Consider the following 25,575-nt stretch of genomic DNA (forward strand, 5'->3'; position numbering starts at 1 on the left):
AAGTCAAAGCCATTATGCCTAGTGCTCCTGCCATTTGGCATTTTGGTGCAGACTACAAGATTGTTCTATTGGAAGAACTTCCCACTAGTTCTTGTGCCTTTGCTACTTCACTATTAACTTAGTATGGTAATAGATTTATGAAATGTGTGGAGGTTAGAATTCCAGTACCTTCATTGAGTGTGTCATCAATCTATTTTACATGACCATGAGACAGTAAAATAAGGAGCAGAATTGGGCCATTTCACCCATCAAGTCTTCCATTTGATCATGGCTGATCTACTTTCCCTCTCAATCCTATTCTCTTGCCATTGCCCCATAACCTTTGACACCCTTAATGATCAACAAACCATCAATATTTGCTTTAAATATACCCAATGATTTGGCCTCCACAGCCATCTTTGGCAATGAATTCTATAGATTCACAACCCTCTGGCTAAAGGAATTCTTCCTTATCTCTGATCTAAAGGAACATCTTTCTATTTTAAGCCTGTGCCATCTGGTCCGAGCCTCTCCCACTACTGGAAACGTCCACTCTACGTGCATCTAAGCCTATCTAAGACTTTCAGTATTATAAAACCATAAGATACAGGAGCAGAATTAGGCCAGTTGGCGCATTGAACCTGCTCTACCATTTCATCACGGCTGATCCAATTTTCTTCTCAGCCCCAACCTCTTGCCTTCTCCACGTAACCCTTCAGGTCCTGACTCATCAAGAATCTATCAACCCCTGCCTTAAATATACAAGAAAGATTTGACCTCCACAGCTGTCTGTGGCAAAGAATTCCACAGATTCACTTCCCTCTGGCTGAAGAAGTTCCTCCTCATCTCCATTTTAAAAACATGCCCCTCTATTCTGAGGCTGTGTCCTCTGGTCTTTAGACTCTCCCATCATAGGAAACATCCTCTCCACATCCACTCTATCAAGGCGTTTCACCATTTGATGGGTTTCAATGAGGTCACCTCTCAATTTTTCTGAACTCCAGTGAATACAGGCCCGGAGCTCTTCATATGAGAAGACATTCAATTCTGGAATTATGTTTGTGAAACTCCTTTGAACCCCCTCCAGTTTCAAAACATCCTTTCTAAGATAAGGGGCTCATACTCCAAGTGAGGGCTCACCAGTTCTTTATAAAGTTTCAACATTGCATCCTCGCTATTATATTCTCGTCCTCATGAAATGAATGCTAACATTACATTTGCCTTCCTCACCACAGACTCAACCTGCAAATTAACCTTTAGGGAATCCTAAAGTAACTTTTGTTTCTCAGTTTTTTTGTATTTTCTCTCCATTTAGCATATAGTCAGCTCTTTCATCTCTTCTACCAAAGTGCATGACCATACACTTCCCATCACTGTATTCCATCTGACATTTCTTCTCCTAATCTGTCTAAGACCTTCTGCAGCCTTTCTACTTCCTCCAAACGACCTGTCCTTCCACCTACCTTCATATCATCTGAAAGTTTTGCAACAAAACCATCAATTCCATCATCCAAATCATTGACATATAACGTACAAAGAATCAGTCCCAACACAGACCCCAGTGGAACACCACTAGTCACCGGCAACCAGTCAGAAAAGGCTCCCTTTATTCCAACTCCTTGCCTCCGGCCAATCTGCCACTGCTTTATCCATGCTAGAATCTTTCCTGTAATACCATGGGCCCATAGCTTGTTAAGCATCCTCATGTGTGGCACCTTGTCAAAAGTCTTCTGAAAATCCAAGCATACAACATCAACCGATCTTCCTTTGTCTATTCTGCTTGTTACTTCTTCAACGAATTCCAACAGATTTGGCAGGAAAGATTTTCCCTTGAGGAAACCATGCTGACTACGGCTTATTTTATCATGTGCCTCCAAGTACCCTGAGACCTCATCCTTAGTAATCAACTCCAACATCTTCCCATCCACTGAGGTCAGACTAACTGGCCTAAAGTGCCCTTTCTTCTGCCTCTCTCCCTACTTGAAGAGTGGAGTGACATTGTAATTTTCCAGTCATCTGGAGCCATTCCAGAATTTAGTGATTTTTGAATAATTATTACTAATGCCTCCACAATCTCTTTAGCCACCTCTTTCTGGTCTGTACACCATCTGGTCCAGGTGATTTATCTACTTTCAGACCTATCAGTTTCCCAAGAAACTTTGCTCTGGTTATGGTAACTTCACACACTTCATCTCCCTATTCAGTAGATTTCAATGAGATCCTCCCTTGTTCATCTAAACCCAAGTGAGTACAGGCCCTGTACCATCAAACCCTCCTCTTACATTCTTTATTTTTGGAGGTCTTTCTGGTAACCCTGTTCTGGGTCCTCTCCAATGACAACACACCCTTTCTTAGAAATGGAGGCAAAATTGCTCCCAATACTCCAAATATGGTCTGACAAATGCCTTATAAGCCTCAGCATTACATTCTTGCTTTTATATTCTCGTCCTCTCGAAATGAATGTTAACATGGTATTTTCCCTCCTTACTACCAACTCAACTTGCAAGTTAACCATAAGGGAATCTTGCATGAATGAGCATTCTCATGTCCCTTTGCAAGCCTGATTTTTTTTTTGAATTTTCTCCCCATTTAGAAAATAGTATTCACCTGTATTCCTTCTATCAAAGATCATGATCATACCTTTCACTAAACTGTATTGTATCTGCTATTTCGTTATCCATTCTCCTAATCCTTCTGCAGACTGTCTGCTTCCTCAACACTATCTGCCCCTCCTCATATCTTTGTATCATCTGCAACTTAATGATGAATTTCTTTTTTTCAGGAAAGAAGAAAAGAATTTGAAGAAAATCTGCTGAAGACAGGTCTTGAACTTGAAACTGAAAATAAAGATGTAAGTGAAGGTTACTGTGCTTCTGATAATCTTGCCTTTAAAGGGATTCCTTAAACCTCTCTGCCTCTCAATCTTTCATCCTCTGCAGCGCTGCTTAATGCCTGGCCTTGGACAAAGCATTTGGTTAGGTACAGCCCCCTTAGTCTGGGGGCTCCAGTCCCAAAAGTTACAAATTTTAACGTGTTAAAGTTGCTCTTCAACGTGAGTCACCATTATTGTTCTTCTTTGCTGAGAAATTGATCAGCAGCCAAATTTGTAAATCTCTGTCCCTGGGCACTGCACTTCACCGGGATGGCAGGGGGTTTAGTGTTGATGCAAATGTATGGGGTTTTCTTTGTGTTTGTGGCATGGCAGGGGCAGCTTCTCGTTGGTGATAGGAGGGGGCCTTGCAGCTTGGCTCCTGAGCTGATACCATGTAAAATGTGCATAGCATGTTGTAAAAATCATTGATTCAAAATGCAGTCTGTGCCCAGTTCAATGAGGTTGATTTAGACCATAAGACAGAGCAGAACTAGACCATTCAGCCCATTGCATCTGTTCTACCATTTCATCATGGTTGTTTTATTTTCCCTTTCAACCCCATTCTCTCGCCTTTTCCCCATAAGCATTGCCGCTCTTACTAATCAAGAGCCACTAAACCTCTGCTTGAAGTATACCCAATGACTTGATCTCCACAGCCAGCTGTGGTAATGAATTCCACAGAGTCACCACCCTCTGGCAAAAGAAATTCCTCTTCATCTCTGTTCTAAAGGGATGTCCTGGTATACTAGTTTTGTGCACTTAATTTGCTGATTTAATCAATGATTTCTTGTTGGACACAATTGTCCGAACATGTCTGAAGAATGTCATCAACAAGATTGAATAAACTCAGAGACTGAGTTAATAAAGTATTGGAGAATTAATCAAGAAGCCTGTACTTTCATGAATGTTACTGAATGATGTGATCAGGAGGCCACTCTGATAATAGTCATTAGACCTGGTATCTGTAAAGTTTGAGAATCACTGGAGAACAGGAAGTCAGCAGGAAAAGTTGGATGAAGTATCCAGCTTCTTGATAGTAATGATCGAGTGCCTTCTGTGTGCTATATTGAAGATTTAGGAAACAATTTAACACCCTGGCAATGCACATGGCTAGTTTTGTGAATCTCTGTCCCTGGGCTCCCTATGGAGGTCTGCAGCGGTTTGTAATTATAAAGAATAGCAAACTTGAAGGATGATTTATGAAATATTGAAGGATGGCTATAAATCTTGTTGCACATAAACCCAGCTGAAGATCATTCAGCGCATAAGCTTTTCCACTGAAGATCCCCACAGTCACGTCCACGCCAAACCCTATCACGTTCCTAGATGTGAGGCTGTAATACTTTTAGAAATTCAGGCTGACAACTTTTACAACTTAATGTTGAAAACAAACCAGATGATTTAACTTTCAGGATTCGGAGGATGGCAAGACTTACTTTGTGAAAATCCATGCTCCTTGGGATGTGCTGGCTATGTATGCAGAGGTTATGCATATTAAGGTGCCAATAAAAGTCAACGATATTCCACAAGCAAGGGAAAACCCTTTTGACTGGATGCTGAAGCCAATCCGTCTTGATCCAGCAATAATGAACCCAGAACCCGATTATTTCACGGCACCTTTCAGCAAGCAGCGACAGGAACTCTACTTGATCAATAATCCAGAGACCTTCTTCTCGCCTTCTACCCGTAACAGGATTGTAAGTATGATTATATTCAACCCTTTGTTATGGATTAGCATCAAACAGAATCTGGGATATTGAATATTGTTATTACAACACTTGCGTAATGGCAAAGACCTATTTAGTTCGTTCTATCTCCTTGTGAAATAACACATTTGGTTGCGTTTCTCCCTCTTTCCACAAAGCAGAAACAATAATTTTTCCTTAACTGCCCATGTAATCCAGTTTGAAAGCCTTATTTAGCTGTTTCCCCCACCTTAGGGGATGAGACTTCCAGATCATAATCACACATTGAGTAGAAAAAAAATCTTAACTTGCATTTTTCACCCTTCCCACAACAAGACTCGGTGTCATGTAACTTTCATTTTGAAACTGGTTTTCCTAAGGTCAAAATGTGAAAGTCAATTTTATTGCACAAGTACGTATTTATATGCACTGGTACAGTGAAAGACCCGCAACAGCATCACTGGCATGTAGCACAAGGGACATGACATTTGCTAGAAAAATATAAATTTGAGGTAAAAGATACATAGTCTTGGTGTTGCTATATGGAGGTAATGATTAGGGTTGTGCAGGTAGGTTCAAAAACTTGAACCGATTTATGTCACTTACACAGTGATGTTGTATTATGTTGAACCTGATTCTCAGTTTGGATTTGCTGGCTTGCATGTCTGTGCTTAACCTGAGCAGAAATTAAAAGACTGGGTCTTGCTGGCCATTGCACCCTCGAGTTAAGTGGCAGAATCTGATTGCATTTGGGCTGTAGTGCAGATGTCCCACCCACAAGTGCTGGTGGAACTTTGTCTCCTGTCAAGTGGATCAGTGTCCCTGAAAATTAGAGTCATTCAAACAATTAATAGGAAGCAAATAATCAAAACCTTTGATCTGAAACACCAATGCCCAGGAATGAAAGAGGCTACAGAAAGTAGGGAACACAGCCCAGTCCGTCACGGGCAAAGCCCTCCCCATTTATAAGGAGCGCTCCCACAAGAAAGCCGCATCCATCCTGAAGGACACCCTTACAGGCCGTGCTCTTTTAATTTCATTTATTTATGAAGGTACAACACAGAATAGGCCCTTTCAGCCCATCGAGCCACGCCACCCAGCAACCCCCAATTTAATCCTAGCCTAGTCACGGGACAATTTGCAAAGACCAATTAACTAGCCAACCTGTACGACTTTGGACTGTGAGCGGAAACCGGAGCACCCGAAGGTTACACACGCGGTCACAGGGAGAACATACCAACTCCTTACAGGCTGTGGTGGGAATTGCATCACTGGTACAGTAATACGTTGTGCTAACCACTATGCTACAGTGCCGCCCCAAGATCTGATGTCTTCTCACTGCTGCCGGCAGATGCCATGCTATCTGCCATTTGGTCCTGATTTTCATTCAAGTGACAGAATGCTATACGTACCCTTTGGAACTGTCGGCTACTGTCTTAGTATCTCCCTTATTGACACTCTTAGGTGCTGGAAAATAGCCAGTAATTTAAACAACAAAAGTACTTTATTCAGGAAATGGCTTTCATGGCCATCTTTTATACCAAAACAACATTAGAAGTTAAGTTCTGTGAAACAAACAGTAAAACAGTGACATTAAAGGAACTATTATTGCCCACAGATAAGTAATTACGTCTAAAACACATTGAATAGCTATAACCTGTAAGATGTGGCACACAGGAACAGAAGGAATAAAATTAAAAGCATGAATTATGTTTCTTTGCAAGTGCTGCCGAGCTCAGGGGTTATTTCAAAGTGCAAAGTAAATTTATTATCAAAGTATGCACAGCGCCTATAAAAAGTATTCACCCCCGCTCCCCTTAGAAGTTTTCATGTTTTATTGTTTTACAACATTGAATCACAGTAGATTTAATTTGGCCTTTTTGGCACTGATCAACAGAAGAAGACTCTTTCATATCAAAGTGAAAACAGATCTTCACAAAGTGATCTGAATTAATTACAAACATAAAGCGCAAAATAATTGATTGCATAAGTGTTCACCCTTATTTAATATGATACACCAAATCATCACTGGTGCGGCCAATTGGTTTTAGAAGTCACATAATTAGTTAAATGGAGATCTGTTTTTGGAGACCTGTGTACAGTCAAGGTGTTTCAATTGATTGCAGTAAAAATAAACCTGTATCTGGAAGATCCAACTACTGGTGATTCAGTATCCTGGCAAAAAGCTACACCATGAAGACAAAAGAAAACTCCAAGCAACTCTGCAAAAAGGTTATTGAAAGCACAAGTCAGGAGATGAATACAAGGAAATTTCCAAGTCGCTGAATATCTTTTGGAGTACAGTTAAGTCAACCATCAAAAAAATGGAAAGAATATGGTACAGCTGTAAATCTGCCTAGAGCAGGCTGTCTTCAAAACTGAGTGACCATGCAAGAAGGGGTCTAGAGAGGGAGACCACCAAGAGACCTATGACAGCTGGAAGAGTTACAAGTTTTAGCGGCTGAGATGGGAGAGACTGCATATTCAGCAACAGTTGCCCGGGTGCTTCACCAGTTGTAGCTTTATGGGAGAGTGGCAAAGAGAAAGCCACTGTTGGAAAAAAAAAACTCACATGAAATCTCAGCTAGAGCATGAGGGAGACTCTGAAGTCAGCTGAAAGAAGGTTCTATGGGCTGATGAAATCAAAATTAAGCTTTTCGGCTATTAGGCTAAGTGTTGTGTTTGGCATAAGCCAAACACTGCACATCATCAAAAACGCACCAATCCTCTCATGAAGCATGGTGGTGGCTGCATCATGCTGTGGGGATGCTTCACTGCAGCAGGCCCTAGAAGGCTTGTGAAAGTAGAGGGCAAAATGAGTGCAGCAAAGTACAGGGAATCCTGGAGGAAAACCTAATGCCATCTGCAAGAGAACTGGGATTTGGGAGAAGATTTGTTTTCCAAGAAGACAATGACCCCAAACATAAAGTGAAAGCTGCACAGGAATAGCTTAAAAACAACAGAGTTAATGTCCTGGAGAGGCCAAGTCAGAGTCCAGACCTCAATCCAATTGAGACTTTGTGGCTGGACTTTAAAAGGGCTGTTCATGCATGATTCCCAAGCAATCTGACAGACCTTGAGCAGTTTTGTAAAGAAGGATATGGAAAAATTACAGTAACCAGACGTTCAAAGCTGATCAAGAATTATCTACATAGACTCAAGGTGCATCTACTAAATACTGATTTGAAGGGGATGAATACTTATGCAATCAATTATTTTGTGTTTTATAATTGTAATTAATTTAGATCACTTTATAGAGATCTGTTTTTGCTTTGACATGAAAGAGTCATTTTCTGTTGATCATTGTTCAAAAAAAGTCAAATAAATCCACAGTGATTCAATGTTGTAAAACAATAAAACATAAAAACTACTAAGGGGATTGAATACTTTTTATAGGCACTGCAAATCACCATATGCCACCTCAAGATTTATTTTCTTACAGCATTTGCAGTAGAATAAAGAAATACAATAGAATCAATGGAAAAATTACATGCAAACAAAAACTGATAAACTAATGTGGAAAAGAAGACATTGCACAAATAAAAGAATAAGTAAATAAATAATACTGATAACATCAGTTGTAGAGATTTTGAAAATGAGTCTTTAGGTTGTGGAAAAGTTCAGTGTTGAGGTGAGTGAAGTTGTCCACACTGGTTAAGGAGACTTATGGTTGAAGGGTAATAATTGTTCTGAACCTGGTGGTCTGGGACCTAATGTTCCTATATCTCCATCCTGTCCCTTGTGTTTATAAACACTACAGATTCTGCATACGCTGAAAACCTTGAGATACTTGTGCAAAATGCAGCAGGAGCTCTGCAAATCAGGCAGCATCTATAGAGGAGAAAAACAGTTGGTGTTTCAGGCTGATCAGGATCTGATGAAGTGTCTCAGTCTGAAACTTCAACTGTTTATTCCCCTCCATAGATGCTGTATGGCTGGCTGAGTTTCCAGTATTTTGTATGTGTTGCATGTGATTACTTCCTTCAGTATTATTACAGTGTATTTTTTATAAGCCATGCTTTGTGTGCTTTTTAAATGCCAATCATTTAAATATTGAATCACTGGGCTTTAGTTAATTCTCTGTTCAGTGTAGTATGTGGGAAGAGAGCTAGACACCTTTTCACGTAATTCGTCCTCTCCTTTCTCCAGGTGTATTATATTCTTTCTCGATGTAAGTACACAACGGAAGATGGAAAGAAGAAAATTGGGATTAAGAGGCTGCTGAACAATGGCACGTACACAGCTGCCTTCCCACTCCATGATGTATGTATTTTGTTCAGAGTGCTTCAATTTCAGTCAAATTATTAGACTTTCTGGGTTTCGAACTTTCTCCAATAAGTCACAAACTACTTGAATTGCTGAATCAATATTAAGATTACAAATAGAGGATAGTTGTAGATCTGTAATGCAGCACACAAATGACTATAATTATAATTGTAGTCAATCCAAAATTCTGGAAAAAAGACAAGCATGTACATCTTGGAATGAAGCTGTTGACATTTCTGATGCAATTGCTAATTAACTGGAGTGGAGACCTAGACGATGGATGTCCTTCTTCACCCATCCATGTTGCTGCCTACTGAGTGTGCACCAGGGGCTGTGACCCCAGCCTACTCTAACACCCAAATCACTGTCTCTAAATACTAACCTGAACTCTAACTCTCCCATTTCCATCCCTAAACCCAAACCTGACCCAACTTTCTTTGTCCCCAAGCCATCTCTATAAACTTAAAAAAAAATTGTTTTTTTTTTGTTTATCAGTTACTCACTGCAATTCTCTTTACTTCATATCTGCTTTGGAATGAATTGTTATAGCAGATAGAGAGAAGATATGCTAAGAAACTGTGGTGCAGGCAGTCTAATGTTGATGGAAGGCATGATGTAGGAAAAGCCACCAAGGGTCAAATTTACAGTTTTTTTTCAGAAAGGGATGGGCTTCAAATTGCAGGACTTTCTCTCACACCCCTTCCTCCATTATAAAATAGCTTAAATGTCATGATTATGCTTCCTGTAGTAGGATTTGCCTAACTTGTAGTTTGCAACCCAACCACCTTCCTTCCCAATTGGCTCTCTTTTTTTATCCCAATTATTGTTCTACCAGCCAGTACTGAACTAGCTTAACAGGTGAGCATAAATTAGTTTGTATGAACGAGAAGTTGTGCTATTCCGTTGGAAGTATGAGTTTTATCAGATCCAATACAACACTTTTACAAACCATCCTGATAGCTTATTGTTTGTGGTCACTTAAAGAATGTTAAATAATGATGGCTTGCATTTCCTGTTACCGCATTTATTATTGTATCCACTTTACCCTCTTCATCCAAACATTGATGTTTCCACTTCTTAAAGTAAATCAATTCAAAAATCCTGGAGGATACACTCAGTGGCCACTTTATTAGGTATGACTGTACCCCTGCTCATTGATGAAAATATCTAATCAGCCAATCATGTGCCAGCAACTGAATGCGTGGAAGTATGTAGACATGGTCAAGAAGTTCAGTTGTTGTTCAGACCAAACATCAAAATGGAGAAGAAATGTGACTCTCAGTGACTTTGATTGTTGGTGCCAGATGGGGTAGTTTGAGTACCTCAGAAACTGCTGATCCTCTGTGGTTTTCAAACACAATAGTTTCTAGAGTTTACAGGGAATAGATTATAAAACAAAAAAAAATCCAGTGAGCGGCAGTTTTGTGGGGGAAAATGCTTGTTAATGGGAGATATCAGGGAGAAATGGCCAGACTGGTACAAGCTGACAGGAAGATGGCAGTAACACAAGAGATTCTGCAGGTGCTGGAAATTCTTTCCAAGTAACACACACAAAATGCTGGAGGAACTTAGCAGGTCAGGCAGCATCTATGGAGGGGTAAAATAGAGAACATTTCAGGCTGAGAAAAACAGACGGCATTTCAGGACTGCAAAGTAAGGGGGTAAATGCCAAAGTATAAAGTTGGGGGAAGGAGGACAGCTAGAAGATGATACCTGAAACTACATGGGTGAGAAAGGTAAAGGGCTGGAGAAGAAGAAATCTGACAGGAAAGGAGAGTGGACCATGGGAGAAAGGAAAGAAGGAGAGGCATGGTGAGGTGGGGGGCAGGGGGTGGAACGGGAGTGATAGGCAGGTGAGGTAGAGGAAAGAGGCTGTAGTGGGGGATGGAAGAGGAGGGAAGGGGGAAGGAATTTTTTACTGGAATACTGGAAGAAGTAATCGATGTTCATGCCATGAGATTAGAGGCTACCGAGAGAGAATATAAGGTGTTATGCATCCACCTTGAGAGTGGCCTCATTGTGGCAAAAGAGGTGGCCATAGACCAACATGTTGGGATGGTAATGGGAAAGGAACTGAAATGGTTGGCCATCGGGAAATTCTGTTCTTCGCTGATATAGCAAACGTGCTCAAAAAAAGCGGATTCCAATCCACATTATGATCGGGAGCATCAGATACGATAGACAACCCCAACAGAATCACAGGGGAAGTGTTGCCTCACCAGAAGAACTGTATGGGACCATGAATGGAGGTAAGAGTGGAGATAAATGGATAGGTGTAGCATTTTATTTGTTTGCAACAGTATGTGCCAGGAGGGAGATTATTGGGGATCGACAGATAGATAAGGAATCACAGTAGCCCATGGCTACCACTTGAGTCTGGAGAAAGTGGGAAGAGCCAAAGGCGAAATTGTTGGGGGATTTTACCTCCCTCACCCCCACCCCACACTCCACTCTCTGCAGGGATTGGTCCCTCTGTGACTCCCTTGTCCATTCTTGCCTCTTACCACTTTTCTATACCTGAGTATCACCTCTCCCCAGTGCCCATCCTCCTTCCCTTTCTCCCATGCTCCATTCTTCTCTCCTGTCAGTCTCCTTGTTCCCCACCCCTTCACCTTTCCCACCTACCTGGCTTCGCCTATCATCTTCTAGCTATCCTCGTTCCCCTCCACCCCACTTTTTATTCTGGCATCTCTCTCCTTCCTTTCCAGCCCTGAAAACGGGTCTCTGCCTGAAACGTCATCTGTTTATTCTTGCCCCCCCCCGCTTCCCCCCGATAGATGCAGCCTGATCTACTGAGTTCCTCCAGGATTTTGTGTGTTGCCCAGGAACATGACAGCAACCCATTTAACCATGTGTTAGTAGTGTCCAGAAGAGTGAACCTGAACACACAACATGTCAAACCTTGAACTGGATGAGCTACAGCAGCAGATGACCATGAGCTTACACTCAGTAGCTATTTTATTACATACAGGAGGTACCGTACCTAATAAAGTGGCCACTGAGTGTATATTGTGTTTTGTTTAAATTAATCTGTAGTGTAAATATGTACCTATGATTCAGAGTTTCTGAGTGGGCAGCGTGTACTTTGAATCACTACAATCTCTGGAGGCCTGATGTCGATTGACATTACTGATTATGGAATTAACAGTTTGTTCTAGCCCCCAACAAGCTTTTGACCACTCTAGTTCCTGATTGATAGAGCTGCTGAGAAGCTGCCATCCTTTAGAACAGCCATATTTACCTCAATAATGTGGGTTGATCTGTTGTGTGACCCAGTACAGAGAATGTTTGTTGTGTACTTTGCCGGAGATTCAGCTCACCACAAGCAGCCTTCTAGAGGTTGGTTGTGTGCCATGTTAACAATATTCTCCAGTTTATGGTGCCATGGGAAATATTAACATTGATTTGTTGCCAGTTACCAGTTCTGGAGTAATGTTTGCCATTTGCTTTTGAAGTTGGGTCTTTACTTGTAGTGTTGAGACTTGGGCAACAACAAAGCAGCTTTCATGATAGAGAGGGAGGCAGAGGTAGGCTCACACAGAAGAACCACTCTGTTGTTTGTCACTGGTGTGTTGTCTTTGCACTGTCCCAGAATTTCTGAGAAAGCTGACTGTTTCTTGTGGAAGAGGGCAACTTTTAATATTATACTGCATTACTGTCAGAAGCTTTATGGTAGTGCAAGTCAAAGATCAAGAATTAACTATAGTCAGCACATACATTTACATGTATTTGGAATTTGCTGTAGTGTGTCGGTGTGGCATGCAACAAAAAACAACGTTCAACAATTATACAGAATAATGAATTAAATAAAAATAAGTTAGAGGTTAAAGTATAGATATGGACTAAAATGAACATAAATACGTAAATCTAAACACAAGAGATTCTGCAGATAGTGGAAATCCAGAGTAATACATACAAAACACGAGAAAAATTCAGCAGGTCAGGCGGCATCTATGAAAATGAATGAAGAGCTGACGTTTCAGGCTGAAGCCTTTCTTCTGAACTGGAAAGGAAAGGGGAAGACACTAGAAGGACTAGCTGGAAGATAACTGAAGCCAGGTGTGTGGAAAAGAGCCAAAGAAGAAAAAAATCTGATAGGAGGGGAGAGCGGGACATGGGAGAAAGGGAAGAAAGGGCACTGGGGTGGGGGGGAGAGAGGTAATCAGCAGATGATGAGAAGATGTAAGAGACGGAAGAGGTGGGGAAAAAAATGACCAGAAGGAGAAATCGATGTTCATGCCATCAGGTTTGAGGCTACCCAGATAAAATATGAGTTGTAGCTCCTCCACCGTGAGTGTGGCCTCGTGTACTTTGGTGAGACCCAACGCAAGTTGGAGGCCACTATGTCGAGCACCTCCACTCCATTGGAATTAAAATGATTGGCCACCTGGAAATTACCAAGGTGGCCAAGCCCTATCGCCATTCCCATTCTGACATCTTGGTTCATGGCCTCCACTTTTGCCACGATGTGGCCACTGTCAGGGTGGAGGAACAACATCTCATAGTCTTGGTAACCTGCAACCGATGGCACGAATATAAATATCTCCTTCTGGTAAAGAGAAAGTTTCCTCCCCCTTCCCCTATTTTCTATTCCCCACTCTTACCTCTTCTTCTCCCCTGCCCATCACCTCCCTCTGGTGCCCCTTCTTCCCTTTCTCCCATGTTCCACTCTCCCCTCCTATCAGATTCCTTCTTCTCCAGCCTTTTCCCACCCACCTGGCTTCACCCATCATCTTCTAACTAGTCCTTCTTACCCTTCCCCCACCTTTTTATTCTGCCATCTCTCCCCTCCCTTAACAGCCCCGAAGAAGTGTCTTGGCCCAAAACATCGACTACATATTTATTCATCTCCATAGATGCTGTCCGACCTGTTGAATTCCTCCAGCATTTTGTGGATGTTACTCTAAATACATAAATAGCAACATATATTTATAATGTAAACAGCATTATAAAAAGTGCTTTAAAGTGTTTACAATGCAGTGACTGAGTTAAGTGATGGGGGGGTGGTGAGACAGAGTTAACCAGAATGATTGATCAGATTTACTGCCTGGGGAAAGACATTTTTAGGATGTTATGAACCTTTTTTATAATAGCTTTATAAAACTTTCTAGAAGGGAGCATTTGGAAAAGGGCAGTTTGCAGGGTGGGTAGTGTCAGCTGTGATTTTCCAGCCTGCTTCTTTGTCCTGGACACACACACATTCAGAAATCAGGGGGTTCTTCCCCCCTCCCACCCCCCCACAACACAAGAGTTCCAATAGAGTCCAGCAGCAGAGCACGTGACCTCGGGCACAATTGCTTCCTTCATATTATTCAGTCTTGCTGGATTTACAGTGGGTAAACCTGCCTGTTAACACTGGAGCAGATCTTGCAGTTCCACTACTTTCAATGTAGGTAAAACAGTTGGCATGTTTTGGGAATTTTCAAATGCATTTGTTATCTCAATTAATTTAAAGTGTGTATTTTTTCTGTTTTAAGTTAATTTTTAACATTTAGTATATTTTTGATTTGTAATTGTTACTGAATATTTATAAATTTTCTGCGACCCTGTCAGAGATCATCTTCAGAGTAAGGTAGAACTGACTGCCGAAGCAGTTTGATGAGATCTGTGATCATAAGGTCCCCAGTGATTAAGTTGTAACTAGTTCAGGAAGTTGCTGCCAGAGGTTCTACTTCAGGTAAGTGGGAGAGGTTGTCCTGGCTCTCCCTCCATGAAGCTGTGTGTATTACTTTGAATATTATACCTGAAGGACAGGTGATTCAGACTTAACCTGTGATAGGTATAAATGGTAGTAATCAATGACTCTCAAATGATCTGTTAGATTCTGCCATGAAGAAATTCAAAGTGCTGAATAAAAACCTTCTCAGACTGTAGACTAGTAATAATGCTGCCATTTTTCCAAATTTAGCAGTGAAGCATTTTTTTCCTGCTTCTATTTAATTTGTTTGTGATTGAGGATCAGAATGCTGCTGGCAAGGCCGTGTATAGCGTACCTCCTATTGCCCTTTAGAAGCTGTTGTGTTGAACTTTTGCAGTTGAGCTGGCAAAGATACTCCCTCAGTTTGGGCAGGAAGGGAGTTCCGTGATTTATACCAAGTAATGACGATGCTGAGACAGTAATATATTTCCATGTCAGTTCGTTATGCAGCTTGAAGGGAACTTGCAAGTATAGTGTTGCCATGTCTGTGAATCCTGTATCCTTGGTGACAGAGGTTTGGAAAATGCAATTGGAGTACACTGCAGCCACGGTTTGCAGGCGGGTGAAAGGAGTGAAGTTTGTGGATGTTCTGTTCTGGATGGTGTTGAGTTTCTGGAGTGTTACTGGAGCTGCATGCGTTCCATTAAATGCTTTATGAGCTAGGAAGGTACTGCCTGTCAAAAGCTCTTGTCCAGCTTTGACTATAACTATTGAAGGCAGACAGCAATGATGCAGCTTCCATGTCGGAATGATCTCTGCATTCTCTCAGCCTCATATACGTCTTGATTGACAATCACTTTTCAAGCTTGTTGGCTATTAGCCATCTTATGTTGTTGTATACTGTATGTATGTATGTGTGTCTGTGTGTATTGTTACGAGAATACACATAAAATTAAGATGTTTGCTGGCCTGGGCTAGCATCAGTGGCATCAGCAGTTGGTCTGCCACCTGCCCTCAGGGGAAGGAGAGATAAGGAACAATGGAGCAGCGTCTGGAGATGTGTAATGAAGGGATGTGGGAGGAAGAGCTGTCTGGAGCGGCTCCCCCCCTTTGAACCCTGAACTGTTTGAAGTGATGGACAGGCGATACCCCAGCAGGGGGATAAAAAGGGACAGGTTCGCTAAGACAGACACACACGCCACCCGAGGTAACGAGACCCTGGAAGCGGTGCGCCTCTCACGAGTGGTGAGAAGTACCGGACAACGCACAGGGTGGAAAGGTACGATCAGCGGGAACCCGGTGTGTGTCCGCCCTTGCCTGGGTGCCGGGTTCACTGCAGAGGATCGACCGCATCTGGAGGAGGGGTCACAGTCGGTGACCTCAGGTGACATCACCAAGGACCCGCCCAAAAGCTGTTTGTGAGCCATCCTGCTGGTCTGTGAGTGAAGCCGTTCTGAATGATGAGTTGTTCCTATTCTATCTCTCTCTTCCCCCACGTTGTCCACCGCCATGGCAACGATTACTGCGAACTGAACTACTAAACTGGACTGAACTTTGAGTCATTTTGAAATTGGTCATTTACCCCTAGACAACGATAGAGCTTGATTGATGCTGTTATCTTAATTCTGTGCACATGTGTGTTTATCATCACTGAACTGTTGCATTTATTATCCTTTCGATTACTGTGTTGCTTGTTTCTTTAATAAAACTTTCTTAGTTCTAGTACTCCAGACTCCAACTGAGTGATCCATTTCTGCTGGTTTGGCAACCCAGTTACGGGGTACGTAACATAAGTGGGGTTCTCGTCCGCGATTTTGAACGCTAAATTTGGGACGGAGTAAATTGATTGGGTTAAAATTCCCGAAAGAAAGAAAAGACAAACAGCAGAAATGGAGGTTGAGGAATTTATAAAGGCGCCGACCTTGGAGGCATTAGAGGATGCCAGGAAATCGGAATTGATAGCTGTGGCCAAACGGGTGAATCTTGCTAAGGTGAAGTCGACAATGAGGAGAGAGGAGATACACAGAGCTATTGTAGAGCACTATGTATCTAAAGGTGTGTTTCCCCAAGGTGAGCTGGGGGAGGTGTCTGTTGAAAAACCTGCTGGAGACGCGGTACAGGTACAGCTTGAAAAACTGAGACTCGAGCACGAGTTCCGGGTACGGCAGTTAGAAAGGCAGGAGAAAGAGAGAGAGGTAGAAAGGCAAGAGAGGGACAGACAGTTGGAGAGAGAAGAGAGAGAGAGGGACAGACAGTTGGAGAGAGAAGAGAGAGAGAGGGACAGACAGTTGGAGAGAGAGGAGAAACAGAGGGAAAGGGAATTTGAGCTGGAGAAGTTAAAGATAAGGGCCGAGCAGGGGCTCGTGCCGAACCAAGGTGGAGGGTTCCGGGCGACCCAGGAGGTTAGGCTGGTTCCCCCATTTGACGATACCGATGTGGATCGGTACTTTCTCCATTTCGAAAAAGTGGCCATAAGTCAGGACTGGCCGAGGGATAAGTGGGTTGTTTTACTTCAGAGTGTACTGAAAGGGAAGGCCCAAGAAGCTTACTCAGCCCTGTCCGCGGAAGATGCCCAGAGGTATGAGGTGGTGAAAGAGGCCATCCTCAGGATTTATGAGTTGGTCCCGGAGGCATACCGGCAGAGGTTCCGGAATGCGAGGAAGCGGTGGGACCGCACGTATTTGGAGTTTGCTCGTGAGATGCAAACATATTGTGAGCGTTGGTGCGCCTCGAAAGGGGTAGAGGGGGATTACGACAGACTGCTGCAGCTGATTCTGATTGAGCAGTTTAAAGGTTGTGTCCCTGAGGGTATGAGACCCTACCTCAATGAGAAAGAGGCAGCCACGTTAGCCGCAACTGCTAAGTTAGCGGATGAGTATGCGTTGACGCATAAAATGAAGGTTGCCCCGAGTAAAGGCTACCAGAAGGGTAGTCAGGACGGCGGGGAGAGTCCGCCGGAAAAGTCAGAAAGTAAGCCGGGGACTAGTGAAAAGGATAAGGTAGACCGGGAGCAGTCTGGTAGGAAGTCTCCTGGAGTCGTCTGTTATAATTGTGGGAAAGTCGGACACTTTGCGTCCAGGTGCTTTGCCCCAAGGAAGGAGACGGGGAAAGGAAAAGCGGAAATTTTGAATGGCTGTATTGAGCTGTTAAGCGAACCGCTAGGGAAGGACAGGTCTGAAAAAGTCCAGGAAGGGCGCGAGAGGTTTATCTCGGCCGGACTGGTGTCAGTGAAGGAGAGGTTAAAACCAGTTCCAGTGCGGATCTGGAGAGACACGGGAGTGTGTCAGTCACTAATACTGAAGAGTGTATTAGAGTTTAGCTCAGAGACCCAGACTGGGGAGGTAGAGGTCAAAGGTGTTGGGGAAGGGACAGAGTCAGTCCCTTTGCACCAGATACATTTACAGAGCAACCTGGTCTCTGGACTAGTCACGATCGGGGTGAGGTCCGAATTACCGATGAAAGACGTGGAAGTCTTGCTCGGTAATGACATCGCCGGAGGAATCGTGTTCCCAGTCGTGAGATTGACGGGTCAGCCTGCCAGCATGGAGGCCCCGCCCGCGATGGTGAATTTGGCTGAAACGTTTCTGCCAACCTTGTATGAGACAGGGTGTAGTGAGATAAGAGGTAGTGAGGGAGCTGGGACGGACGTAGCAGTAGCCAGGAAAGAAGTTGTGCAGACGCAGGAGCGAGACGAGGGGCTGATGGTTTTTGCCGAGACAGCTCTCTCTGACACAGCCTTGACAAGGGAACTAGTAGGCTATTGTGCGGATGAGGAAGTGCTAAGGAAGAAAGGGAAATCAAGTACAGTACCCGCAGATGAGGAATGGGGGGTGGTGCAAAAGAGTTATGGGGATGAGGTTTTTAACATGGCCCACGAGGTACCCCCCGGTGGACATTTTGCGGTGCTGGAGGAAACAGTTGGTGGAATCATGAAAGAGATTTACCGGCTGCCCAGGGGGAAGAATGTTATTGATCATGACCGACGCAAACTGAGACGGTCACCGGCTTTTGATATGCTAACAAACCTAGTCGGTGTTAGCGTGGAAATCAATGAAGCTAGGGGCCCCTTGATAAGAGGAAAAAAACATTTTGAAAAGATTAGGATGGGATCGGTCAGATGGGAGAAGGCTATTGTTTTGGCCAGGTCTACTGATAAGGTCTCTCCCTTAATCCCCGAAGGAGTAATTAAACGACTCGCACCCATGTGTTTGATTGTCCCGAGGAAATGCAAAGAACTGGGACGTTGGGTTATGTCTGTTACAATAGGGCAGCCAAGTAAACAACACCCATATTTTTTGAGTAATTCAGTGACTAAAGGGCTGATGAACACAGAGGTGTGTATTGGCAATTTAACACGGCTGTCTGAAGCCAGCTTGATAGTGAACCTTGGAAAAAATGAATTCGGCCACACGAATGTCACTTACCTGGGAATTGTGGTGACACAGGGGCAGCTGGCAGTGATGCAAGCTACAGTGCAGGCTATCGCTGACCTCCCAACCCCGACAGACAAGAGGGCCCTCAGAAGGCTTTTGGAGATGGTGGGGTACTGCAGGAAGTTTTGCAATAACTCTGCGGTCAATACCCGTCCCCCTCCTACTAAGCCCTTGCGAGAGAAAATTGAGTCGGAATGGGACGACCCTTGTTATTGTGGTCCGGGACAAAACCAAATGAGAGGTTACATTGGTCGCAATTCATCAGTGTTTTTGGCCACTATGAAGTTTGCTGAGTTGGAGCCTGGTCTAAGGGATTATTAATAACACGTGTAAAAGGAACAGAAAATGTGATGACTGTCTGTCAAGGTGTTGACAGCTTCAAATTCTCTGTATTAGCTAAATAACTGTTAAAGATGTATATTGTGTATGTATCAGATAATGTAGTCATGTTTGTAATTTTTACCTCCCGGTAAAAATCCTTAAAGGGGGGAAGTGTTACGAGAATACACATAAAATTAAGATGTTTGCTGGCCTGGGCTAGCATCAGTGGCATCAGCAGTTGGTCTGCCACCTGCCCTCAGGGGAAGGAGAGATAAGGAACAATGGAGCAGCGTCTGGAGATGTGTAATGAAGGGATGTGGGAGGAAGAGCTGTCTGGAGCGGCTCCCCCCCTTTGAACCCTGAACTGTTTGAAGTGATGGACAGGCGATACCCCAGCAGGGGGATAAAAAGGGACAGGTTCGCTAAGACAGACACACACGCCACCCGAGGTAACGAGACCCTGGAAGCGGTGCGCCTCTCACGAGTGGTGAGAAGTACCGGACAACGCACAGGGTGGAAAGGTACGATCAGCGGGAACCCGGTGTGTGTCCGCCCTTGCCTGGGTGCCGGGTTCACTGCAGAGGATCGACCGCATCTGGAGGAGGGGTCACAGTCGGTGACCTCAGGTGACATCACCAAGGACCTGCCCAAAAGCTGTTTGTGAGCCATCCCGCTGGTCTGTGAGTGAAGCCGTTCTGAATGATGAGTTGTTCCTATTCTATCTCTCTCTTCCCCCACGTTGTCCACCGCCATGGCAACGATTACTGCGAACTGAACTACTAAACTGGACTGAACTTTGAGTCATTTTGAAATTGGTCATTTACCCCTAGACAACGATAGAGCTTGATTGATGCTGTTATCTTAATTCTGTGCACATGTGTGTTTATCATCACTGAACTGTTGCATTTATTATCCTTTCGATTACTGTGTTGCTTGTTTCTTTAATAAAACTTTCTTAGTTCTAGTACTCCAGACTCCAACTGAGTGATCCATTTCTGCTGGTTTGGCAACCCAGTTACGGGGTACGTAACAGTATGTATATATATTTATAATTGTGCCATAAATGTTAATATGGAGTGTGGGACTGTTCAAGGATTGGTGTTCCTTGAATTATTCCTGGGAGAGTTCAGACTTTGGGTATTGAGTATCAATCTGTGCCAATTAGGAATTCTGTTTAACTTTAATTGTTGGCTGCTGTATCAATCTGTGGACTTTTTTAAAGACCTATGAAATGGATACAGTGGTGCCTGTGTGAGATACATTGTTTGCAGTGGATGCATTTCTGAATACTCATCAAGCAAGGTATGAGTACAGTCCGATGCTTCTAAATGACTGCTCTGATTTTCTGATGAGTCATCCATTTTCAGATGCAATCAACAAATGTTACGTGTCAGAAGCAACAAAGTGATTTCTTTCTTTTTTATAGGCTAATTGATGAGAACCTTTTTTTTTAGGAGAATGATAATTTCTAATAGGAAATCAGTGTCCCAAGTGCATTAACAAATGAAACGTTCAGTCTGCCTCTGCAGACAAATCTGCATTTCCTTTCAGTGTGGCTGTGGGAACCTTGTGGTGAGAACTGCTGCCATTATACACTGGCTACGAGCCAAGTGGAGAAGCTGCCTCAGCACTGCGCAGTTGGCATGGATACCCAGAGTCATATTGATTTTAAGAATAGCACTGTGCCTAGTGCCAAGAGTGTTGTCAGACTTAGAAAAGTTCATTTATGCAGTAGTTTAATGTTATTGTACAGTATCTTGTGTGGTATTTTTGGTAATGCTGGCTGATTCATTATGCTCAAAAGAAATAAGACATTTTTAAAGTGAGTGTGGGCTGGTCAGTCTGTAGATCTTCCCAGAACTTTTGAGGTTTGACACTGGATTAGATCAGCATGTTTGTGCAGTAGTTAGTGCAATGTTTTAGGGCATTCAGCTTTAAAATTGGGGTTCAATTTCTGTAAAGTGATTTTAAGTTCTCCCCATGACCATGTGAGTTTCTCCCACATTCCAAAGACGTAGGTTTAGGATTCGTGAGTTGTGAGCATGCTATGTTGGCATCAGTAGCCTGGCAACACTTTGATTTGAGGCAAAATGATGCATTTTATTGTATGTTTAGATGTACATGTGACAAAGCTAATTTGTAATTGTTTTAGAGCAGGATGTTAGAACAGCATATTGGTATTGGCTTATTATTGTCACATGTACCAAGATACAGTGAAAAGCTTGTCTTGCATGGTTTTTATACAGATCAGATCATTACACAGTACATTGAGGTAGAAAAAAGTAAAACAATAACATAGAAACATAGAAAACATAGAAAATAGGTGCAGGAGTAGGCCATTCGGCCCTTCGAGCCTGCACCGCCATTTATTATGATCATGGCTGATCATCCAACTCAGAACCCCGCCCCAGCCTTCCCTCCATACCCCCTGATCCCCGTAGCCACAAGGACCATATCTAACTCCCTCTTAAGTATAGCCAATGAACTGGCCTCAACTGTTTCCTGTGGCAGAGAATTCCACAGATTCACCACTCTCTGTGTGAAGAAGTTTTTCCTAATCTCGGTCCTAAAAGGCTTCCCCTTCATCCTCAAACTGTGACCCCTTGCTCTGGACTTCCCCAACATCGGGAACAATCTTCCTGCATCTAGCCTGTCCAATCCCTTTAGGATTTTATGCGTTTCAATCAGATCCCCCCTCAATCTTCTAAATTCCAACGAGTACAAGCCCAGTTCATCCAGTCTTTCTTCATATGAAAATCCTGCCATCCCAGGAATCAATCTGGTGAACCTTCTTTGTACTCCCTCTATGGCAAGGATATCTTTTCTCAGATTAGGGGACCAAAACTGCACACAATACTCCAGGTGTGGTCTCACCAAGGCCTTATACAACTGCAGTAGTACCTCCCTGCTCCTGTACTCGAATCCTCTCGCTATAAATGCCAGCATACCATTCGCCTTTTTCACCGCCTGCTGTACCTGCATGCCCACTTTCAATGACTGGTGTATAATGACACCCAGGTCTCGTTGCACCTCCCCTTTTCCTAATTGGCCACCATTCAGATAATAATCTGTTTTCCTATTTTTGCCACCAAAGTGGATAACTTCACATTATCCACATTAAATTGCATCTGCCATGAATTTGCCCACTCACCCAACCTATCCAAATCACCCTGCATCCTCTTAGCATCCTCCTCACAGCTAACACTGCCACCCAGCTTCATGTCATCCGCAAACTTGGAGATGCTGCATTTAATTCCCTCATCCAAGTCATTAATATATATTGTAAACAACTGGGGTCCCAGCACTGAGCCTTGCGGTACCCCACTAGTCACCGCCTGCCATTCTGAAAAGGTCCCGTTTATTCCCACTCTTTGCTTCCTGTCTGCTAACCAATTCTCCATCCACATCAATACCTTACCCCCAATACCGTGTGCTTTAAGTTTGCACACTAATCTCTTGTGTGGGACCTTGTCAAAAGCCTTTTGAAAATCCAAATATACCACATCCACTGGTTCTCCCCTATCCACTCTGCTAGTTACATCCTCAAAAAATTCAACGAGATTCGTCAGACATGATTTTCCTTTCACAAATCCATGGTAACTTTGGCCGATGATTTCACCGCTTTCCAAATGTGCTGTTATCACATCTTTGATAACTGACTCCAGCAGTTTCCCCACCACCGACGTTAGGCTAACCAGTCTATAATTCCCTGGTTTCTCTCTCCCTCCTTTTTTAAAAAGTGGGGTTACATTAGCCACCCTCCAATCCTCAGGAACTAGTCCAGAATCTAACGAGTTTTGAAAAATTATCACTAATGCATCCACTATTTCTTGGGCTACTTCCTTAAGCACTCTAGGATGCAGACCATCTGGCCCTGGGGATTTATCTGCCTTCAATCCCTTCAATTTACCTAACACCACTTCCCCACTAACATGTATTTCTCTCAGTTCCTCCATCTCACTGGACCCTCTGTCCCCTACCATTTCTGGAAGATTATTTATGTCCTCCTTAGTGAAGACAGAACCAAAGTAATTATTCAATTGGTCTGCCATGTCCTTGCTCCCCATAGTCAATTCACCTGTTTCTGTCTGTAGGGGACCTACATTTGTCTTTACCAGTCTTTTCCTTTTTACATATCTATAAATCTTTTACAGTCAGTTTTTATGTTCCCTGCCAGTTTTCTCTCATAATCTTTTTTCCCCTTCCTAATTAAGCCTTTTGTCCTCCTCTGCTGAACTCTGAATTTCTCCCAGTCCTCAGGTGAGCCACTTTCTCTGGCTAATTTGTATGCTTCTTCTTTGGAATAGATACTATCCCTAATTTCTCTTGTCAGCCACGGGTGCACTACCTTCCTTGATTTATTCTTTTGCCAAACTGGGATGAACAATTGTTGTAGTTCATCCATGCAACCTTTAAATGCTTGCCATTGCATATCCACGGTCATACCTTTAAGTGTCATTTGCCAGTCTATCTTAGCTAATTCACGTCTCATACCTTCAAAGTTACCCCTCTTTAAGTTCAGAACCTGTGTTTCTGAATTAACTATGTCACTCTCCATCTTAATGAAGAATTCCACCATATTATGGTCACTCTTACCCAAGGGGCCTCTCACGACAAGATTGCTAATTAACCCTTCCTCATTGCTCAAAACCCAGTCCAGAATAGCCTGCTCTCTAGTTGGTTCCTCGACATGTTGGTTCAAGAAACCATCCCGCATACATTCCAAGAAATCCTCTTCCTCAGCACCTTTACCAATTTGGTTCACCCAATCTACATGTAGAATGAAGTCACCCATTATAACTGCTGTTCCTTTATTGCACACATTTCTAATTTCCTGTTTAATACCATCTCCGACCTCACTACTACTGTTAGGTGGCCTGTACACAACTCCCACCAGCGTCTTCTGCCCCTTAGAGTTACGCAGCTCTACCCATATCGATTCCACATCTTCCCGGCTCATGTCCTTCCTTTCTATTGCGTTAATCTCTTTTTTATCCAGCAACGCCACCCCACCTCCCCTTTGTTCATGTCTATCCCTCCTGAATATTGAATATCCCTGAACGTTGAGCTCCCATCCTTGGTCACCCTGGAGCCATGTCTCTGTGATCCCAACTATATCATAATCATTAATAACAATCTGCACTTTCAATTCATCCACCTTATTACGAATGCTCTTTGCATTGACACACAAAGCCTTCAGGCGCTCTTTTACAACTCTCTTAGCCCTTATACAATTATGTTGAAAAGTGGCCCTTTTTAATGCTTGCCCTGGATTTGTCGTCCTGCCACTTTTTCTTTTCTCCTTAGTACTTTTTGCTTCTACCCTCACTTTACACCCCTCTGTCTCTGTGCACTGGTTCCCATCCCCCTGTTGTGAACTAACCTCCTCATGCCTAGCCTCTTTAATTTGATTCCCACCCCCCAGCCATTCTAGTTTAAAGTCACCTCAGTAGCCCTCGCTAATCTCCCTGCCAGGATATTGGTCCCCCTAGGATTCAAGTGTAACCCGTCCTTTTTGTACAGGTCACGCCTGCGCCAAAAGAGGTCCCAATGATCCAAAAACTTGAATCCCTGCCCCCTGCTCCAATCCCTCAGCCACGCATTTATCCTCCACCTCATCGCATTCCTATTCTCACTGTCGCGTGGCACAGGCAGTAATCCCGAGATTACTACCTTTGCGGTCCTTTTTCTCAACTCCCTTCCTAGCTCCCTATAACAATGCAGAATAGAGTGTAAAATCTACAAAGAAAGTACAATGCATGTAAACAATAAAATGCAAGATCGTAATGGTCATAAGAGTTGAATGCTCTGAACCATAATTTAAGGCATAATACTGTAAGTCATAATCTTTCCTGAAGATCCATCTTGTGAGGTGTGAAGATCAGCTAATGTAGGATACATTGATTTAAAATCTTTCAGGCATGTATTTTGTATAGTAACGAGCTACAATGAGCTTGTGTTACTGGAGAGACTTTACTATAATGCAAAAATAGAAATTTTCCATACCTTCAATAAATAAGACCATAAGACAAAGGAGCAGAATTAGACCATTCAGCTCATCGAGTCTACACCATTCCATCATGGCCAATCCTGGATCCCACTCAACCCCTCCCCAGCAACCAGGACGTCTTCAAGGAGCGATGCCTCAAAAAGGCGGCATTCATCATTAAGGACGCCCATTACCCAAGACATAACCTATCTCATTGCTACCATCGGAGAGGAAGCACAGGAGCCTGAAGGCACACACTCAACAATTCATGAATAGCTTCTTCCCCTCTGCCATCAGATTTCTGAATGGATATTGAACCAGTGAACACTACATCACTAATTTTTTAATCTCTTTTTGCACTACTTACTTAATTTAACTTTAAAAAAAAATGT

General features: G+C 43.1%; 1 protein-coding gene across 9 annotated transcripts in view; it reads left to right on the plus strand.

Annotated features, from left to right (window-relative positions):
• The window catches only part of ano5a (anoctamin 5a), a 270,568-nt gene that overhangs the window by 184,125 nt on the left and 60,868 nt on the right, over positions 1-25,575 (plus strand). For all 9 annotated transcript variants that reach the window (XM_063061746.1, XM_063061747.1, XM_063061748.1 and 6 more), the window contains 3 exons: positions 2,762-2,830; positions 4,264-4,548; positions 8,686-8,799. In XM_063061746.1, coding sequence (XP_062917816.1) covers positions 2,762-2,830; positions 4,264-4,548; positions 8,686-8,799 — 468 coding nt within the window. The remainder of the gene's footprint in view (positions 1-2,761; positions 2,831-4,263; positions 4,549-8,685; positions 8,800-25,575) is intronic.

Source organism: Mobula hypostoma, chromosome 11 (genome assembly GCF_963921235.1).
Source record: "Mobula hypostoma chromosome 11, sMobHyp1.1, whole genome shotgun sequence".
In the NCBI taxonomy this organism is placed as follows: domain Eukaryota; kingdom Metazoa; phylum Chordata; class Chondrichthyes; order Myliobatiformes; family Myliobatidae; genus Mobula; species Mobula hypostoma.